The 21077-nt window shown below is 35.2% G+C and overlaps 1 protein-coding gene across 1 annotated transcript in view; it reads right to left on the bottom strand.

Moving 5' to 3' along the window:
- DIP-alpha (Dpr-interacting protein alpha) overlaps positions 1–21077 on the bottom strand; it is a 54630-nt gene that overhangs the window by 15742 nt on the left and 17811 nt on the right. Inside the window, exons 2-6 of the mRNA XM_014248201.3 lie at positions 15001–15110; positions 14284–14469; positions 8322–8422; positions 4385–4476; positions 4146–4274 (exon numbers count right to left, since the gene is read on the bottom strand). Of these exons, the coding sequence (XP_014103676.3) occupies positions 4146–4274; positions 4385–4476; positions 8322–8422; positions 14284–14469; positions 15001–15110 (618 nt within the window). The remainder of the gene's footprint in view (positions 1–4145; positions 4275–4384; positions 4477–8321; positions 8423–14283; positions 14470–15000; positions 15111–21077) is intronic.

Consider the following 21077-nt stretch of genomic DNA (forward strand, 5'->3'; position numbering starts at 1 on the left):
CATAATGAATGTGAAACGTATTTTTACTTCCACTTGCTACGTGATTTTTCATGATTTGCGTGACATTCGCTCGCAGTGAGCGTTTATAAATGCACTCACATCCCATACACATACATGCATGTGTATTTGGTTTATCATTGTTGTTGTTTATATTTACACATCCTGCAAAGCCGATGTCTGTGTTAGTAAATCGGATGTCTAAGCCAAAGCTTTGCGTTGGCATTTATCATTGTAGGGCAGCTTACTTTTAGCACAGCGTGTCGGAGAAGATTTTTGAAATAAATTTAATGCGGCAAATTGCATGTAGCATTGTGGTTTTGCAAGAAAATTCTCTTAATTATTTCCTTCGCAAAATGCCTAGACGGAAATGCATTATCCACCTGCGCTCGGAAAATTTCTTTACAAAGTAAAATAAATGCCACAAAATCTTGCAACACAGCCTGCAAGCTGGCCGGCTGTAAGTGTGTTTATTTAAGGAAAAAAAAAATTATTTACATATTTCTTAATTTATATTCTCACTTCATGGGTTGCACACAACATCAAGTTTGCGTATGTGGAAAGCTCATATGCACTTTTGCATTGTGCAGGCATAAATGGCAGCCGGAAATGCATTACATGCTCGCATGCCGCAATTAATCAGTCTTATTTGCATGCAAATCCTGGCAATGCCGCACTGGAACAAGAGAAAGTCCTTTGCAGCAAGGGCGAAAGCGCAATGGAAATTGTAACGGTTTTTATTAGCGCTACTTTCAGTATTACCTGCATAGATGCATTGTGCCAGTGAGTCCAAGAAGTGCACTGAAAAGTGGAAAAAGTGAAAATAACTAGGCTTTTCGAAAACGAAGTGGTAACGCTTGCCTTTTACAAAAAAGAAATAAAACCTACATTTGGTAATAAAAACAAGAAAAAACGTTAACTTCGGTTTCATTGAAGCTATAATACCATCAGCGGCAATTAAAGTAATAATCTCACATCGCACCGCGTCAGAGAACATCTTTGGAAGCAGGAAGGCTGTAGATATAGTGGCTGTCGGAACTCGGTTGCACATATACTGGGTTCCAGACCACAAGGACATTTCGGGAAACGAAAAAGCCGATAAGATTGCCAAAAGTGCCATCCGCTTGGCTACTGAGCCAGTTCAGGAAATACGCAAGTCGCTAAAAACGAATACATATCGAAATTTCCGAAAGGATTGACGGAGGGATCAGGGCGATAGGAAACATAACGCCTTAAAGGCAAGCAGGATCGCCAAGATCATGTGCAAAGGAAATAGAAGGAAAACACGCATGCTTTTTACTCAGACGAAAAGAAAGACTCTCGAAACACTGCAGGATGGTTGTTGGCCTAGTCACAGGTCTCAACTTACTGGCATCACAGCATGTAGAAATTGCAGGAAACTAGGCATGAGGGAGACGCTGGAATTATTAATGTGCTTCTTTCTGTCCAGCCATATCTAGAACTCGGTTTCAGTTCAAAAGACTAGATGGAGTATCAAAAGTAGATATCAAGCCGCTCTTAAAATTTAAAAAAAATCGTTGACGTTCTGCGCGACTTCCGCTCGTATTAAACTGAATCTCCTTCTTGCATAACAAATAACCTGTATGTCTATGTATATGTATGCGCGACAGCCAATCAGTATAACCTAATCTAACCTAACCTTTTACCAACTAATAAAACCTCATAAATACGTGAAAATATTAATTTCAAGCGATGCTGCCTAAAAAGAAAAGAATTGCTTTTGCATGGAAGCAATGTTATCATATCAGAGCTACTAGAGAAATTAAGTACGTCTTGATTGTAGTTGTTTAATATCAAGGATTGTATGTAAGTATTTGATGAAACTATACAAGTATGTACTTGCACCTCTCATAACGAAATACTAAGAGGAGGTTTGTCCTCTGGATCTGGTTTTTACCACCATAGAGACCTTGTATAGTAGAAATATTTCCAGCGCATAGTCCAAATTTTTTATTGATATGTGTTTTAGATAAACAATTTTATATTTGTTTTTTTTTACTAGACGTACTTATTTCTATTAAAAGCTTCCGTGAACTCCAAACTGTCACTTTGCTCAATAACAAATTGAACAATATGAACGAATTCGATTTTCCAACAGGTTGAACCACAATTTGGCGATGTTCGCAATAACGGAATAGAATTATATAACAACTCCCCTGACATGATAGAATAAAATACAAAAATACATGCCCAACCGTTTTAAAAAATGTATATTTAAACCAAATAAAGTGAAACTAAACGTTAACTCTAAAATTACGATTTCTTTCTCAACACAAGCCCCTGTTAGCTCGATACCTTGACCCAGCGACGTGGAGGCAGTCGTTCCCTGCGGGAGATAACTTCTTGACCTCACTTAATGTCCGAGGAGTGACTTTCACATTTGAAATCAATAAGATGTTGCACGGTGCCAATTCTAACGTATAGAGTGGGTGGGGTGTCTGTTCGTAGCTAGTAGTAGTTCAACCAAATTGGCCAAGTTGGTTTTATCATTCACCAAGTAGTCGATATGGATCACACCTTATGAATACTATGTGAAAAGAAAACGGTGTCCATCGCCTTTTCGGCCGTTAGGACAGTTTTCATCTTCTTCACAAGAAGTTCGGCCTATATATCATGCAGTATATGATCGACAGTGATCTTGCGCGTCTACACTCGGGGAGTAGCTCACCAAAAACCGACGTGCGACCACGTTGAAACCCCTTAACTTATTTGTAGCAGTGGCCGTCGAGGAAGAAGACTCGTCATATACGACTTACTAGCAATTTTTTAATTTACTGTACGATCTCTGCGCGTAAATATCTGGAAAAGCTTCCTTACATCTTTTCACAGATCTGATCTGAATCGAATGCACTACCCAAATTGAATATAAATCTGTCTATAATAGCCTCCACAGTTGACTTCAAAGTGGATCCGGCAGTAAGCTATTTTGCTCAATATTGCGAATATAGCTAATATTGATTTTCAAGGAATGACATTTTGGACCGCTAGTCTTTCTATATTGTTCTATGTGAAATTTTGTTAATATCCCAGGTATCTTATATGCGCAAAAGTACGACAAAGTACTATTTATGAATTCAAACAAATGAAGTGCGCGCACAGTCCACGTGATAAAAAAAGAGAATCCCCCAGTTAAGTGAAGCACGTCGTTTAGTGAAATTTGCTCCACATGCCAGCTTTATAGCTGCAGTGATTCGTGTTGTCTCGCAAACTGAGAATCGTTCGTGAATCCACATAAGATGACGAGAAAATTTGCGCTGCTGCTGCATGCCACTTGATTGAGTGAACTGTTGGTGGATGCAGTTGAGCGCACTGAATAGAGCACGTGCTGGCGACATTTTGACAAAAAACTTAAGCCAATGGCCAACAGAAAATGAACTAAATAACAAAAAATCAAATAAGACAGAAAGGAGAAAAAGTATCAAGAAAGAACGAGGTTAACTGGTTAACTAAAGGTTTTCTAAAAAACTCCACCCTTCTACTTGACAAAGTGAAGTTTGTAGTGATGACTAAATACGGGATAACACGTTTTAAGGAATGCCAAAGGTACAAAAAGTGCCCAAACAAATAAAGACAAAACAGTGGTTTCGAAAGTAAAACGAACGAAATTGGCGAGAAGATAGGTAAAAAGTATATGCTACAGGCTAAAGCCACAGGCGCTTCACGTGTGAGCCATAATGGAGATTGTGCTGGTCAGTTGGTCGTTGGGCATAGTACGTTAAGCTGCAGGTATACCTTTGTATTCACACTTTTGACTGCCACCAAAAGGCAACTTGCCAAAAAGCGCCACTTGTGCGCCGACGAGCTGCAGCTCGATGATAAGTTGCCGAAGAGCAAAAAACGCAAAAAAAAAGAGCTTTGCACAATGATGGGTGGTTTGTGTGGTAAACTAGCCGACAGAGTACCTTTTTGAAGTCAATGAGCGCTACGAGTTGGAGTAGGAGAACTGTTGCAACATGAGACTGCGGTAATTAATGAGCAGCTGCGCTGACAACCGACAATGTGTTCTTTTATTTTAGGCAAACCGGTGTGACACACTCACCTGCACCTTTTTATGCAAATTTGCCATGTGTACATATGTATATGCTAAATATAGATGCAACGATGTATGCTGGTGCCTAAATACTTACAATGTATGTTGAGCGAGATGCGCTTTGAAACTGACGGCGGTACACCGTTTGATGCAATGCAGAGGTATGAGCCCATTTCGTTGCGTGAGATTTTCGTCAGCTTTAACACTTCGCCGCGAAATGAGGATACTGTGTGGAAGACAGAGCAGAAAGATAGTTAAGAAATAGACAATGTTGAATCCTTTTTTTTTTTTTTTTGAGAACTAGTTTTAAGAAATTTGTAGTCAATATTTGCTCACCCATGGTCTTTGTGCCGATGTTGTCTTTGAGCACGATTTCGTTGCCGTCCTCCCGCCGCCATGTCACGATTGGTTCAGGATAGCCGCGAGCCCTAAAAGCAAATAATATTATTCATTAATATTTCTATTAATAATATAATTTAATTTCTTTAGTTGAATAGTTTGAAAGTATAGTTTCTATAATTTAGGTTAATATTTTAATTTTTTTTTCTGATAAAAAATATTTTACTCATTTTCATTTATAGAAGGTTTTGCTAAATATTAGTTTTTGATCTATATTTCATCGAACAGTTCGTAGTAAAATTACCAGCTTTAAAATATGTATGTATAAACATAATATGGATAAATAAAATAATAAAATGTAAGGTTACCGAATGTGAAATATTAATGAATGAAATTAATTAATTGGGCACAGCTAAAACTAATTGCTTTTTCTAAATATCATAGCTGTATCTTGATTTAGGTGAGGGAATGACTGATCCTCAAGATGGGGATCGCAATGGACACCTATATACTAAAATCAGACCTTATAAGTCTACAAAGCGTTTTGAGGCCTGACAGCGTGAACTCCCTGGAGTTTGAGCCATGATCTTGCGTAGGCCTTCAGTCAAGAAGGATGTGTTGATATTTTTCTACCTCGCCATCTTCCAAACAGCTTTTACAACTGGCCTCTGGTAAGATTCTTAACCTTCTTCTCTTGAGGCTAAGAGGAGCACCGACTTTGAAAACGTGCGATGCGGAGAAAGCAGGACTTTTGAAGTCTAAAAAAACGGATGAAAAACGCTCATAAAACAGGTATAAAAATACTCGTAATTTTGCTACAATGGAAATTAGAACATTGAATTCATGAAACATTATGTATTCATCTAAGTACTTAATGCCACGAAGTTTGTAACACCCAGAAAGAAATGTTGGAGACCTTATAAAATATATACATAAATGATCAGCATGATGAGCTGAGTTGATTTAGCCCTGTCTGTATATATACAAACTAGTCCCTCAGTTTTTAAGCTATCGATCTGAAATTTTGCACCTGTCCTTTTCTCACAAAGAAACTGCTTATTTGAACAATCGGAATGAAGTGCTTGCATGGAAAACTCTTTCATTTGACGAGGTATTTCACGAAATTTGGCACGGATTGTTATTTAAGGCAATAATCTAATCGCCGAAGAAATTGTATAGATCGAATGACTATAGCATATAGCTGTCATATTAACTGAAGGATCTAAGTAAAGTGCTTGTATGGAATATTTGTTTATTTGACGAGGTATCTTCACAAAATTAGGCACGAGTTATCACTTAAAGCAACAATTATTCTCTGCAGAAATTGGTCAGATCAGATCACTAAATCATATAGCTGCCATACAAATTGAACGTTCGGAATCAAGTTCTTGTAAGGGGCCTTTGTATTTGTATTTGTGTGTGTATTTTCATAATATATAAACTTAAATAAAATAGTGAAATGTGGACTAAAAATCGCATTAAATTTGTCACTATTATAATTTTTAAATTCTACCAACTATTTATTGTTTCTTATCGCAGAAAAGCAGATGTCATTGCCAGAGTACTTAAATTTCTTTAGACCCTCAAGCATCAACACACACAAAATTTTATATATAAATAAAAACTTACACTCCCAGAAAAATAAGCCAGCAGTATGAAAGCGTCTCCAACTCACACCGAGACACTGGCTTTGTTTAGCGTGCACCCGTAATGTATGCAACACTTTTGATGATTGCATTACTTGCAGGCAAATGTCTACCGAACAAAAGCCGGCAGCTGCAGAAGTGTAAACAATGGCGATGCCCTAACTGCAGCCAACTCGGTTAAGTCCATTTACACAGTGTCAGTGACTGGCTTAGACTTTCAAAGCATGTTTGCATACTTTTGGGCGTTTAAACATAAGTGTGAACAAGCTGCCGGCTAGTGAGCGAAAACAGGCTAACAAACCGAAGTAAAGCAACAAAAATAAATAATAAAAACGCTGCAGCAGTGTTGAAAACTTTCGACGAAAAGTTGTGCAGTGGCAGCATCATAAAGTGCAGTGCATTAATTAATTCATTTGTCGGTCGGAAATTATTTAGCATTCCATTTAAGTTCAATGTCTAACAAGACGAGGCTGGGTGTTGGAAAAATTGAGTAAGAGATAAATCATATTTTGCGAAAATTTTAGAATCCCAACAAAATTGGAATTTAGCAATGTACTTAAGTTAAATATTAAGTGAAATTCACTCGCCTCATGACTCTCTTTCTTTGCTTATATGCACACGTACATGCATATGTGCGTATGTGTGCGCGACGGGTCAATAAATCACCAACAAAGTAAGCAGAAAATACAAACTGACCAAATACTTTGAGTCCTCTCCACATCGCCACTTTGCCCGGTTTCGTTCCATATGTCTATTCTCTTTTGTTGTGTTCTCTCTACTTTGCTGCAACATTCAGCCATTCATTATTGTGGCAAATGTGGTAGAAATTTTGCTACTTTGTGGTACGTTTAGTAACTATTCTGAGTCAAGCAGAGGAGCTGTCTGACAGAGGACAAGTGAGGCGGCCAGCGAAATGGTAAAGTTCTGTCCACTAAATCAAGAAGAATGAAGTGTCGCTTAATTTGTTGACATTATTACTTAATGGCGGTGGACACACATGCCCTAAACGAGGGGGCAGCAAGATTTGGTTGAATTATTTGTTGTGGTTTTATTACTGTTGAGCAAAGTAATTTTTTATTGGCCAAAAATTATCACAAATGACTTTGAGCCAGTTTTCGGCGCAGTGTGCGCAGCTTTTGTCGTAACCGCTGGTGGGTTTTAGGGTTATAGTAGATTTTAATGATACATTCTGAGAGAAATTAAATAATTAGATACATATTCAATTTTTCTTTAGGAAGGAACAGTTTTTTTTTTTTATTAATTTAAAAATATATAAGAGTATTAGATAACAGTTAAAGTCTTAAAATGTTTATAACGCGAGAAATATGGTATTTTTGAATGTACTATATTATGGAAAAAGTCTAATTTGAATTAAATATTCAGTTTTAGATAAAATTATCAACCGCTGGTACCAAATAACCTAATACCTAGGTAATGCGCTGAGAAATAGCGCTGAATTGTTTCATCTGTACAACTTGTTTTATTACGAAATATTTATACCTTACTACTGTAAATCACTTTATCTACCATGTTAGTGTTGTGAAAAGGTACATACCGATATCACTAATGTTTAGAACCGGATAAAAGAATAAAATAGTGGATAGAAGAGTATGCTAACTTAATGTTATTGAGATATCTTGCTTTCACACCGATGTGTGCGATATAAAACTAAAGGGACGAAATTCTTAATTTTAAGAGAAAACGCTGTACAAAAATCGTATTCATTTTAGACATCCAACCAAATTATTATTTAATGCCGTTTAAACGTACTCAGATAACACATGCTTATGCCAAACAAAAGAACGAAATCATAATAATGAATGTGGTGTTAGGTGAACAGCCGATTTAAATTTTTGCATCGAAGTATATTGTAATTACAGAAACAACTTCACTTTATATCATCTGGATATATCACACATTAAGCGATGTATTCGATAAACATTCTATCGGAAGCACTGATAAACTTAATTTCGAAAATTTAGTATTTATGTTTAATTGTAGACTGTGTTCTGTTTTCTCTACGAATATACACAATATCAACCTCCTAAGAGTCCCTTCGAATAAGTGTACCAAGTTCAGCAAGGTATTTGGATTTCTATTAAAATTTACTAAGTTTGTCTAAGGTAAACAGAGAGACATCTGGAAATTTGCTCGTCTCGTAATCTTGATCATTTTGATCTCGCTTTAGATTCATTCATACTTTATTTTCCAACTAAACTCTTAAAGTAACAGTATTATAAAGTACTTTGTAAGTTTTATTTACCATACGTATTTTCGAATATACTCACCGACATGTTAATTTGACCGAACTGCCTTCCGGCACAATCACATCAGAAGAGGTATCCTCCGCTACAAAGTCTGGTGGTATGACTACATCCAGAAAGCCAATCTATAAAGAGAGAAAAGGCAAAGGAAGTTTATATTTTTTTCATATAACTTTAAAGTTTAAAGAAACTAATTATTTTTGATCCCGTTGTAGTTTTTTATCTATTCAATGCAATATTAGTGTGCATTAGGGTGTAGCGAAAACAATTTTTTTTTTGCTTAGCCTGGGGGTAAAATCTGTAGATTATAAAAAAAAGAAAATTTTTGGACATAATTTTTTTTTTAACATCTAGAGGCGGCGTACTTAGTTTTAGAGTAAAATTTCGAGTTAAAAATTTTAGTTCGTAAACAATTTTTGATAAGTGTTCTAGAAGCTGTAGGGAGTCTTGTTTCTGGCCAATTAAAAGTTATCAACTCAAAAAGGAATTTTTGTGGTCATTATTGGAGTTTAAAAAAAAAAGTCTTAAACGACAACATGCTTTTCTTTAGCGTTAAAGTAAATTGTGAGTCAAAAACCGTCACATTCGGTAATTTTTATATAATGTAAAAAGTTTAAACCTAAAATAATTTTTACTTGTCCAAAAAAAATGTTTACTCAAAATTTACTTTAAAACTGAGCCTCTAGATGTTAAAATTTTTTTTGTCTAAAAATTTTCCTTTTTTATAATCTACAGATTATACCCCCGGGCTAAGCAAAAAAATAAAAAATAAAATTTCGCTCCACCCTAGTGTGCATATTTCAGAAAATTCATCCTTACCCTACTCGTGTCTTGTTTAAAAGTTTATAATTAGTTTTAAAACAAAAATTTAAACATTAAATTTTCAACTGAAAGTTTGTGAAAAATTCGTAGGCAAGGCAACATTCGCCGATGACTACAAAAGTTAAAAAACTCTTTAATAGAAAATTAGCATTATTGCGACTATTAGATATTAGAATAATGTTTTCGTATGAAAAATTTAAATAATTATAATTTTCAGTTAGAATATGGTATTAGAAAAGTAAATAAAATATTTCTCTCGTTGCAATTCAGATTCGGCTGTTGCTTTATCGTTGCTAATTTATGCAACCATTTAGAAGAATAGACATATGGAAGGAAAAAATTTCTTTCAGATTTAGACTACGAGAAACGATGATTTAAAGACGCTTCCCTCAGGATTATAGCTAGCACAATTTCTACGGAAACACCTCAATCTTTTCTGAAAATTTGTTGATAATTTCTTATATTGCCACAGGATTTGCTGTGTTTGATGTTAATTTTTATACGACTTTATACGTAGGTCTGCTATATTTTCTTGTGGCCAATTTTTCTCGTATAGCCATAGTAAGTTTATAAATATATGACGCGTTAGTGAGACACAGAAGATAACAAATGAAGACTTCAAGTTGCTCTTAGACAAAAATCTCAGAAATACACTCAACAGGCACAATCGCACAGAAATCTACACATATATTTACTACTAACAATATGTGTACTTTAATCTCAATTAACTTAATTGTGCTAAGTGAATTCTGTGCATTTGTAGTTTTATTATAATCAAAGCTGTCAACAACGCCGCCACGTCGGACTTTCGTGTCTGGACGCTAACTTCCTGTCAGAACTGTCAAAGTAGCCCAGCAATGGTTATAAAAAATCTCATACGCCGAACACCTTGATGTGCGCATAAAAATCACCTTTTAATAAACAGCAAAGACAGCCAACAACAACAACTTATGACCACATAAATAAGCAACAACAAATGAACGAAGAACCCATAAACGGGAATGTAGAACAGGAATTTACGACCGACTCATGATAAAATGGGCAAATGTTCACAGCTGGCAAAGAGATAGAGGCCGGCTACTTTATTGTGGCGCACAGCTCCAAGTATTGACAGAGATTATTACAAGTATATATTTACTCAGCACATACACTTACTTATTTACATATATGAAAACCTATTCTGGTTTATTTGTTGTAGCAATATTTTACAATAGTTTGTGCGAATTTCTACTGGCAACAACCTCATATACTTAACCAGCCAGTATTTGTTTGTATAGCTGCACAATGTCATTAAAAAAAATACAAAAAAGAAATAAAATAAAATACAAACACCTAAAGGAATCCATTCAGTCGTGCATTTTCGCCTCATGTCCAGCCACAAAAATGTGAAAATACGAAAATTCATGCAACATTTCGTAACAACCAAGCAAGCGAGCCACCGCGCGGTAAAAGCGCAGACGAAGAAGTAAAATAAAAATTAAGGAAGCATGAAATACATTTTATTGGCGCCATAAACTTCACTTGGTTGGACATTGAAGTGTGCGCTGCCTAGTTGGGCAGGTTAGCACTCGGGAGGTGGCAGCAAGCTTCAGGCGAGCGTTTGCCTGTTCTTGCAAACATTACTACTACTTAACCCCAACCAGAAACCACAAGCTCTATAATACTCATTGTTTTAGTATTTGTTTGCTTACTCTCCTTATTTGTGTGTGTGTGTGTGTGTGTGTACCGCGAACTCTGTCGTTTGTGCACACACTAAAGTGTGTTCGTCTGTTAAGTTGGTCTTTCTTATGCATTTAAAGGTTTTCAGTTCGATGCCACCGCAATATTCAGTTGAATGACAATATTGGTTTATTGTGTTTGTGGTGTGTACACACAGAGTTCGACACTTTACAAATTGCTATAATATCAAACTCTTTCGTGCTATTACAAAGTAAAACTGTTTAAAATATGGATATCTAAGTGGCGTATGAGCGATATTTTAGAGTGTAAGTTTTATAAGAACGGAAAATTATTCATACGCCATGTAGGTATATACGGAATTGTAAATGCATGAAAATTATACAAATAAAAAATTCATATTTGTAAGCAGTCCAAAAAGTTGTAGAAATAGATGTATGCATATACGAAAAATTTTCATATTTGGAAAAAAATAGTTTTTCTTTTGTCATTTATGTTGTCACCTTCAAAATAGTTCCCACTCGATATTATGCACTTATACCAGCCGTTCTTCCAATTGTCTAAACATATCTCAAACTCGATTTTTGGAATATCCTTAAGCTCTTTTAGCGGTGCGCATTTAATGTCACCTATGCTTGTGAAACGAGGACTTAGGAGGGAAATTAAGGTTCTCTTTATTTTTGGAAATATAAGATGACACGTTGCACGGAGCCATATGTGGCCTATCTAAAGGAATGGGCATTGTTTTTGTCCAAGACTTTACGAATAAATTTTTATATAAATTTCTTTTATCAAACAAAAATCGCTAAGCTCACAAACACATGTTTAATCTTAGACAATGTAAGCAATATATACAGATGACAATTTTACTGTACGCGAAATTTAATTTTAAAATTCCCGTTATATTTTGAACACACCTCGTATAAACAGTGTTATTTTTTAATATTTATTTATATACAAGGATTTTTTTACTAAGGAAAATCAGTAAAAAAAAAATTTAGCAGAATTCGAAGTATTGATCAAGATATTCGCAGTTTAACGGATATAAACTACAAGCATTCGTGTCGAAATTTCAAGAGTTGTTGTGCACACATTTTAATATCACATATTCAGTCTAACCAAGTAAGTCACACTCCAATGCATCAGCTGTTTTGAGTCTTTACTCATAATATATCAGATATCACATGTCAAAAAACCAAATGTATATCTCTTACCTTATAAGCTTATTCACAAGAAAAAATTTAAAATGTTTAAACCAAAGCACACTCCAGTCATAATTTCAGATTTATCAAATCCCAAAAGTAATAGAACATATTTCTGGCGATCATCTTATATTGTTTCGAAATAGTGGCCTACTTCCGGCCGATGTTGTAGCTTTCATTTTACATAAATCTATATAATTCCCTATAATAGAATACTAGAAATAGTTTCCGTATATATAATCGACTAATAGTTATAAAAAATCTTTAACTTTGCAGGTGCGTTTCTTTCATAAAAGGGTATAAAAATATCTTTACCTTAAGGGAGGGGCAGGGGTTTTACTTTCGAAAAATCGATTTTTTTCTTTTATCCTATTGTTTAACATTTCAAGAATATGTCCTTAAAATTTTAGGTCGATAGAAGCAATATTCTTAAAGTTATTGTCTTATTAATCTCCTGGCCTTTAGCGCTCCAACCAATAGTTCATAAACTTTAGACGTGTTTTTCTCAAAACTACTTTTTCGAAGTCCGTGTTCACTGTCATTTCAAAACTACTTGACCGATTCATTTTAAACATACACATTTTCGACACATAAAATACCGCCCCCTATTTATATACATAATTTTTTTTTTACATTAAAGGTGTTTTCCACCCCCTATATAGCGAAATTATTAGTGGAAAAGTAGGGAAGCTCTGTTATCGGCTTATGCTTTAATATTCCTGCATGAAAAAATTACCCTATATTATCGAAAGTATGCTCAATAATGTTCAAAAGTCCGAATAAAATTACTTAATCCATATTTAAGAAAAAAATTCGCAAAAAAAGCCTTTTTTTGCCTTGAAATCCTACCCCCCTCTTAATTTTGATCCGTAGGTTTGCAGTTGCAGTTATATGCTGAGGTAGTCATAATTTCATCAAAAAGTTTTCCATACCAAAACTTTGAATTTGATCGATCAGTTTGTATAGCAGCTATATTCTATAGTGGTCCGATATCAACCGTTCCGACAAATTAACAGTTACTTAGTGGGAAAACGACTTGTGCAAAATTTTATATCGATATCTCAAAAACTGAGTGCCTTGTTCATGTATTCGAGCATACTGACGGCCAGACAGAAGGGCATAACTCCGACATTACTTTTGGGCGTTACAAGTTTCGTAGCAAACTCAATGTAACTTGTTCAAGACATACAAACTGAGATATAACAAGACTATAATAGGGAAAATATTTTAATATAGGTATATATAACAAGATATGCAGCTGTATGTAGTACCAATACGAATGGACCAATGTGACCGAAAAGTAAGGTGAATTTGTGTATAAAATATTAGTTCATTATTAGTTCTTTCAAATCAATTTCATACGCTCACTCCGTCCCATAAAACGACCTTTTGCCAACGCTTCTTCTAGTTTTCGAAATAGTCAGAATAGTATTTATTTTTCCGGTGTAAACGTTTTTTGTGTCATATTCGATCACCAAATACCTTCAGCAACATTTTCAATGTGTCCGCAAACAACATTTGATGTGATGTGTCCGCCATAGTAAAAATCAAAAGTAATATTTGGGTGTTTACAAAAGCTCGGACTCGGAGATAATTAAACCTTTTGACACTTAGACAATATTATAGACAGTTCTACCAACCTAAAAATAAAAATTCCCTGTCTTCCTGTTGCCCGAGAGTTTTAAATGACAATTTTATCTTACTTCTTGATCACAGTAGTATATCAGTAGATTGTAGTGGACTATTAAAAAGGATGGCGCACCTTGGTACTGGTATAAACTGGTCAGGTTTCTAACCTAAATCTGGTAATATATACTATGGAATAGAACATCAAAGAAGTTAAAAAAGTACGTAAGTATGTTAATGTAAGTTGTTTATACGAGAAGAGAACAGTAGGCTGATGAATAGTGCTTGGGATTCATTCTAGCTGTAAAGCAGCTTATAGCTTGTTAATTTTACTACAGTATTTATAATATTTGGGTATTCCTATATCTGTCATGCAACGTTAATTAAAAGTATCATTTGATATGTTGATTTAATTAATATATAAAAAAATATATGACTTAATTTATACTTTTTTGTTAAATATTGTCGAATAAGTAGACATTTATACTAGAAAAGCTTTTTTATATTTAGTTGTGCGTTTAAACCATAAATAGTTAATCGATTTAACATTTTAGTTAAGGAAATTTTACACTTTAAATTCCTATGCATTGTCCACTGTTCTCAACAAAATTTAATTGCATTCGAATTTCATTTCATTCTCAGCACTTCCATGCACTCACCTGACTTTTCATTGGATCCGTATTGAGCTGACACATATAACCGCCGCGATCCTCTTCCGACACTGCTTTTATATGTAAATTCCATGTATTTTGATCCAAGTGACTAACACTGACACGTGGATTGTGTGTGATGACATTCTCGTGTATCGCCTGAATGGCTTTTGTATCCGCTTTTAGCCAGCCAACCTGATAGTGGTGTCGCGGCGACAAGTGCCGTCAGTTAGTACCGGCAACAGTGTTGATAGTCGAAATGACAGCGAAAATAGCGGGAAAGTGGGCAATATTAGCAGTCGACAACGATTGCAGTTGTTTAATAATGGTTGTGATGACCACAGGTCGATCAGAGGTGATGTGACGGTGTGGAGTGGGTGGCCAAATAAAGAAAAATAGAGAGAATAAAAGACCATGAAACAAAGTCAAAAAATTGATTTTTTGGTGTATACATAAAAATGTATGATATACATATGTTCAACTGTAGTGGATTTATAAAGTTCTCGCTGAAAGAATCTAGCATATCACAAGATAAAAAATACGTAAAGAATAAATTTTGAAATAATAATTAAAGTTAATTGATAATTTTATATGCTCTGTTTTGTGTTAAAGTAGAGTTAGCAATGCTAATGAATGTGAGCACTAATTTTTCGTACATTATAATGCTGGTAAAGGTATATTATACCGAAAGTATATAAATATACAGTTTTGTGGTCAAATACTTACTCTATAACCACCCAAATGCCGCACGTGACATGTGAATGTAGCATCCCGGCCCACAGCAACTGACACATTCGATATACTTTCCACAAATTCCGGTTGAAAAGTGAGAGTTTCTGCAGGGTAGCAAACAAAATACAGATTTAAAAACATTAAATGCATAATTATTTATATATGAATGTGTCACGAATCACTGGATATTATATATTTAATTTTTATATATAATGAAGCTTTATTGAAATCCGTTTTATATTACATTTTACAACACTGGGTTTAGGACTAACTCAACTTTTTGGAGAAATGGAGTCATAAGTAAAAAAAATAATATCTCCGTTTTTGGAAGTTAGACTCCCAAATCAAAATAATTGTCTTCATTGTTCATAATTGTGCTTATTTCCAAAGATCATTTATACTTTTACTACCTTCTCCTCTTATCTCAATGGTGTATAAAAAATTTCGGCAAATCATATATGAGATACATTATGAAAGATCGAAATGGTTAAAACCAGACTTTTTATTGAAATTCCATTAAATGTTTGCAAGCGATCTAAAATCTGTAGAACACTCTATTTATGGGCTAGCAGTGATATGTTTTCTACAAATAAGAGGAAGCCTTTCAACACAACGTTGCAAGTTGAAATAAAAGTAGAAATTGGTATAGCTATCTAACAAATAATAGTTGGAATGTAAAATATACAAATGTGATAAAACATACAATATAAAAATGGGACTTCGGATGGTAGTTCATACCTTCAAAACCACTTTGCAACCACAACCACAACCACACCTACTGAACTCAAGATATTCATTGTAAGCTCTTTAACTAATAATTTGTCCTAAAAATAGATAACAAATGAATTCCCGATATGCCTAAGAAATAGTTTTCCATCTTTCTAGTAGATTGTATATCGATCAGTACACGAGATTAGAGGTACGAGGTATTTTTCTTAGACAAAAAAATATACAAAGTCAGGTTAGGTAAAGACTGATTACAATTAGAGATCTCTGTCTGTTGTGATGCTTTTGAATTCCTGGTTATGGATGAAAAAGACCGTGACATATCGACAAAGCGCATAGAGCTTACCACAAAATTATTAAGGGAACCAATATCAATTCCAGCTAATTTACCGATATCATAGAAAATATGGCCACTGATAAGCTTCAACCTTAGTCTGGCTAAATCTGGACAGTAAAGAATAATGACTCTTACTCCCTGTAACTTTGACAAGCTGCGTTCTCCAAAATCCTTAGACTCATCGCGTTAGTGCCAATGTTGGAACACCTAGTATCATTACTGTCATGTGAACTTTGCTAAGAGCTAGTAGCTTAATGGACTATTTACGTTCAACTTAAGGCTAGAAGGCTTCACCAACTCCACATGTGTTATCGACCCACGCTTGCTGAGCTTGCGCGATATTCATAGATCCGAATGTACGAAGACGATGAACATCTCCTCGTTCCCATCATGATGAGATTTTGGTAAGTGTTCCCTTCTTGCATGCTCATCGGCGATCTATTTGTTTACCCATTATTTCGACTAAGTGAATAGGGAGCAGCTGAGACTGCAGTTTGCTGTGTTGGTTTGTATATGATTGTACAATAATATTCGCAAAATGGTGTGTTTATTGTATCGCCAATAAGAGGATTTGCTGCTTGGTAAATAAGGTAATGTTGGAACGTTCCTGCTTTAATATTTATTTTAGTTTTATCATGTTTATTTGTGTAACATGTTTAATTCATATTCACTCGTTTACTTTATAAATAATTATTAAATAAATAAAATAATAAATAGATGAAGAATGCAATAAATACTTCGAACAAGAATCTATGTTGGTGTAAGAAATCATAAAACTTTTTCGGTTTCTGAATTAATATTTTATCCTCAGCCCGGATTTTAGGAGGGGAGACTGAAGTTTTCGGAATAATATGTCTAATGATATCTACACTGAGTTTACTAAAGCATTCGACAGAACTGTGTGTTTTCGGCCGAATCCCGAAGAAGAGGGAGCATTTCAAAAACCGCGAGGATTATATACTGCACAAAATATTTTGAATAAAAACGTTGTCGGCGCGATGGGTACTACGTTCGTTCATTCCGAACAACAAGTGCAAGCGTGGGCACACTTTACAGCAGTGTTTGACGGTGTTTAAGCGCAATTCTAAAGAGTTTATGCATTGCTTTGTGACCGCTGTCGAAAAATTAATTTACTGGTACTCAGTAGAAAGTAAAGAGACAGTACAAAACGGCAGACTTCATCCAGCAAACCCGCTTCGAAGAAAGCGAGGAATCTCCTACCGTCGGAGATGTTATGACAGTTATTTTAGACTCATAGGGTGTGATCTAACTGACCAAAACCGCCAAATTTCTCTAATATGCTGATTCATTAGGCTACATGACGAATTGCAGAAAAAACGGATTAATTTGGCGTAGAAAAATATGCTCTTTCGCGATGATATTTTATGTTTAATTTTGACGAACGTTTTACGAACTCTCTTGCATTTGTAGACTCGGCGAATTTCACGCGTTCTGCGGATTGCCGGTTGCTGCTCGTGCCGGTTGGAAGGATAATCGTTAGGTTTATTTGTATTAAAAAAAAAAGAATAATTAAGAGATAAAAATTAAACCGAACTCGAATAAGTGAGTTTTACTTTTCCTCTAAACTCACGCTGCCCTGCCTCGCACACTTGCAAGTCCTTATTACTGCCGACAACTCCTAAGTAAATAAACAGTAGCCGGCAATAAAATGGCAGAAATTGCTCGAGCTGCAGCAGAGAAAGCGATGTTTGAGCGACGTTGCAACAGCTCGTGTCAGCAGCGACGACCTCACATCATTTACTCAGCTGCAACACAGAGACCGCAAAGCTACGCGCATATTCGCATGCAATTTGTGTATTTATGTATGTATGTATGTATGAACAAATATATGCATTTAAGTTTGTTGCAAGTTATGCTGCGACAGACGTTGCAAGTAGCAATTGCGACTACAACTCCTGCTGAAAGTGCCACAAGTGTTGAGCTACGGATTATGGCAAGTGGATAAACAGATTGACAAACAAGTCTCAACCTCAGCTGGGGTAAAGAGGACGAGAGGTCAGTTGGCAGGACGATGAGTAAGGTTGCGGCAAGCAACGCAGCCATAACAAGCAAACTAAACAATGGAGTGCAAAACAGCAATAACAAGAAACATACCTCAAGTAATTCAGTAGCGGAAGCGTGTGGCAAAGGAAGTGCGTTTGAATGATGCGAAGCGCACAGGAACAGTGTCGACGAATGACGTCAGCAGGCCAAACAATGCAAACATGGCCGCAAACAACAAATATACAAGTGCTTACTTGCACATGCTTTATGCATGCATGTTTACATAATTCAAATGGAGCTAAATTAATTACGAAAAAAATTTTAAGCGGCATTTAAAATGAGGTTTCGCCTACAGGGCGTATGAGTTATAAAAAAAACATTAAAATCTATAAACGGTGTGTTAGTTAGTATTTCTTATATAAAGCAGTTCACAATTTTCTGGTAATATGCGAGGTATATTTATACCTTGAACAGAGCCAATTAAACTCGCCCCAAAGTTTGTAACAGTCAGAAGGACCGTTGGAGAGTCTATAAGATATATATATAAATGATGAGAATGACGGGCTGAGTCGCTTTAGCCATAATCGTCTATCCATCCGTCTGTCTGTATATATGCGAAACAGTCCCTCAGTTTTTGAGATATCGATTTGTAATTGTGCACACGCCTGTTTCTCTTCAAGGAGCTGCTCATTTGTCGGAACTGCCATTATCGGTTCATATAAGAGGACTTTTCTATAAGAGGACTTTTCGAAATTCAAATTATTTTCGGATATATATATATAGATTTTTTACTGACCCGTAGAACCATATTTATTTTTTTCAGGTTGCTAAAAGAGTCACTTTTGAGCTGATAAGTATCAGCTGCTAATTTTTGATATTTTTACTTTTTGATTGTTTTCTTGTATTCTCGTAATGCTAATAAACAACTTTTAAAAAATGAATATGAAAAATATTAATTGCCTTTGTTTTCGACACCTTAAAAATTACCTGAAATTCTTGCCTCTATACTAGAATACCCCCTACCCTAATAATAATAATCAATGTGTGCTGTTAGCTGAACGCAACATCAATCAGGTGGCTGCCTATTTTAACTCTATTAAAGTAACCAATTTTTAATAGGTTTTTAATTACTTTTTGGACCTTTTTTAATGATATTGCGATTATTTGTATCGCAAATTATCACACAAAAATAAGTCAACAGAAACTCAGATGTGGGTTGTCAGTCAATTTTACTAGTCCTCTAAATAAATCAGCGAATTTTTTTTTAAGACAGAACATAAACTGAATAAGTTGTTTCCCAAAACCTTTAATATGAGCCATTGGGCTGAAAATTATTTGCTTCCCAAATTAAATCGATTAGTACAGATCAATGTTTCCACACCAATGTAAAATCTGACACATCTTTATACACTTATTTTACAGTCGAAACAGTTTCAATTCACCGACCAGCTGACTTGTGTATAAGGTATTGTTTTAGAGTTGTCATAGAAATATAATGGATCGGAAGTGTCTGTAAAATTGCGATTTTTCATGCTTTCAATTAAATGAAAACTTTACAACGAGTCATATTATCAATAAACAAAGGCAGAATTCCGCCAATCGGTATGTATATTTATTAAGCTCGTGGGAATTTATTTAGGAATAAATAAGATAATCTATTTATATTAAAAATGGAATAATAAAATTTAAGAACTCAATAACTTAGTGAAATTTTGTAGACGATTCACAATTTTTACGTACCAAAAGCCGAAGTCAATGCACAAATTGTTACATATGTAAATGCATATAAAAATAAAGACACATATGTTAATACAGACATGAGCAACTCGAAAAACATGTCGACAATATTAATTGTAGCCACAAACATTCATGAATGTATACAAAAAGATTCGCACATCTGACCACATTAATTTTAATATTCACTTTCACACGCACACAACACATATGGCATAAAATAAATAAATGCATTTGTGTGTGTTTTTGCTCGCACTTGGCCATCGTAGCTGCCTATGTTGATACAGCTGCTGCTGCCAGCCGGCGGCCACGGCCTCCAATCTGTTTGTAATTTCTCTCCATCCGCATGACAGTGGCCGTACCGACCAGATCCTTGAAATGCATTGCCCACTCACGAACTTGTTGATGGTCACTTACGCACACTAGCATACGCTGATCATCACTTGCATATACACACGTAACTACATATTTATGTATGTAAATGCATATTAACGTTCGTGAACGCTTAAAGTCAATAATTATTTCCGGAAATTCGTTGAGTAATTCTTATAGCTGCGATGTGATAAATTCGTAAGAAATATGACATTTCTGTTTTCGTTATTTTCAACTCACTTTTGCTTTCGTATGCGTAACAGTACTACGTAAGGTTTAAAGATAAGTTGAAAGAAGTTCGTAAGCAAAAATAGAGTATGTTATTTCTCTTTCAAATTCATTATATTAGCACTAAGAACCGGCGAGTCTTACACCGTATTGCAATCATTTAGAAGGGATTGTGATATAAGATTCAGATTCGTTAAATTTAAATTTCATGTTCTGCAATTCTTCTGGCTACTGTCTGCATTATTACTGTTAGCTTGTGTAATTCAACTGGCTGATTGAGCTTATTTCGTTTTCCTTCAAGCCTGGGGATACCTTTACATAGCAGTATTGGCCACGTCTGAATAGATATTTTTGTATTGGCGCATTTTATGCTGATTTTCATATGATCCGATACCCAATAAAAATTGATTTCGAGCTAGTGGCCACCGCCGCAGGCTAGAATAAGTTTCAGTCAATAGGTCCAACTTTCCACCACTTTTTGGCGTCAATCGTCTCGGGTTTGTCTGATGACTTGATGGTCGTTCGGCTTCAATTGTTGCACGCGTTCTATTTTGTAAGCCCAAAAACAAAGATTCTTCCACACAATAATCCATAAAGTTGATGGACGAATTCGGGTCTTCTTCGATATTTTGCTCCACAGCAGCAATATCGTCGTCGTTGCGCACTGTCT

Source organism: Bactrocera oleae, chromosome 5 (genome assembly GCF_042242935.1).
Source record: "Bactrocera oleae isolate idBacOlea1 chromosome 5, idBacOlea1, whole genome shotgun sequence".
Taxonomy (NCBI): domain Eukaryota; kingdom Metazoa; phylum Arthropoda; class Insecta; order Diptera; family Tephritidae; genus Bactrocera; species Bactrocera oleae.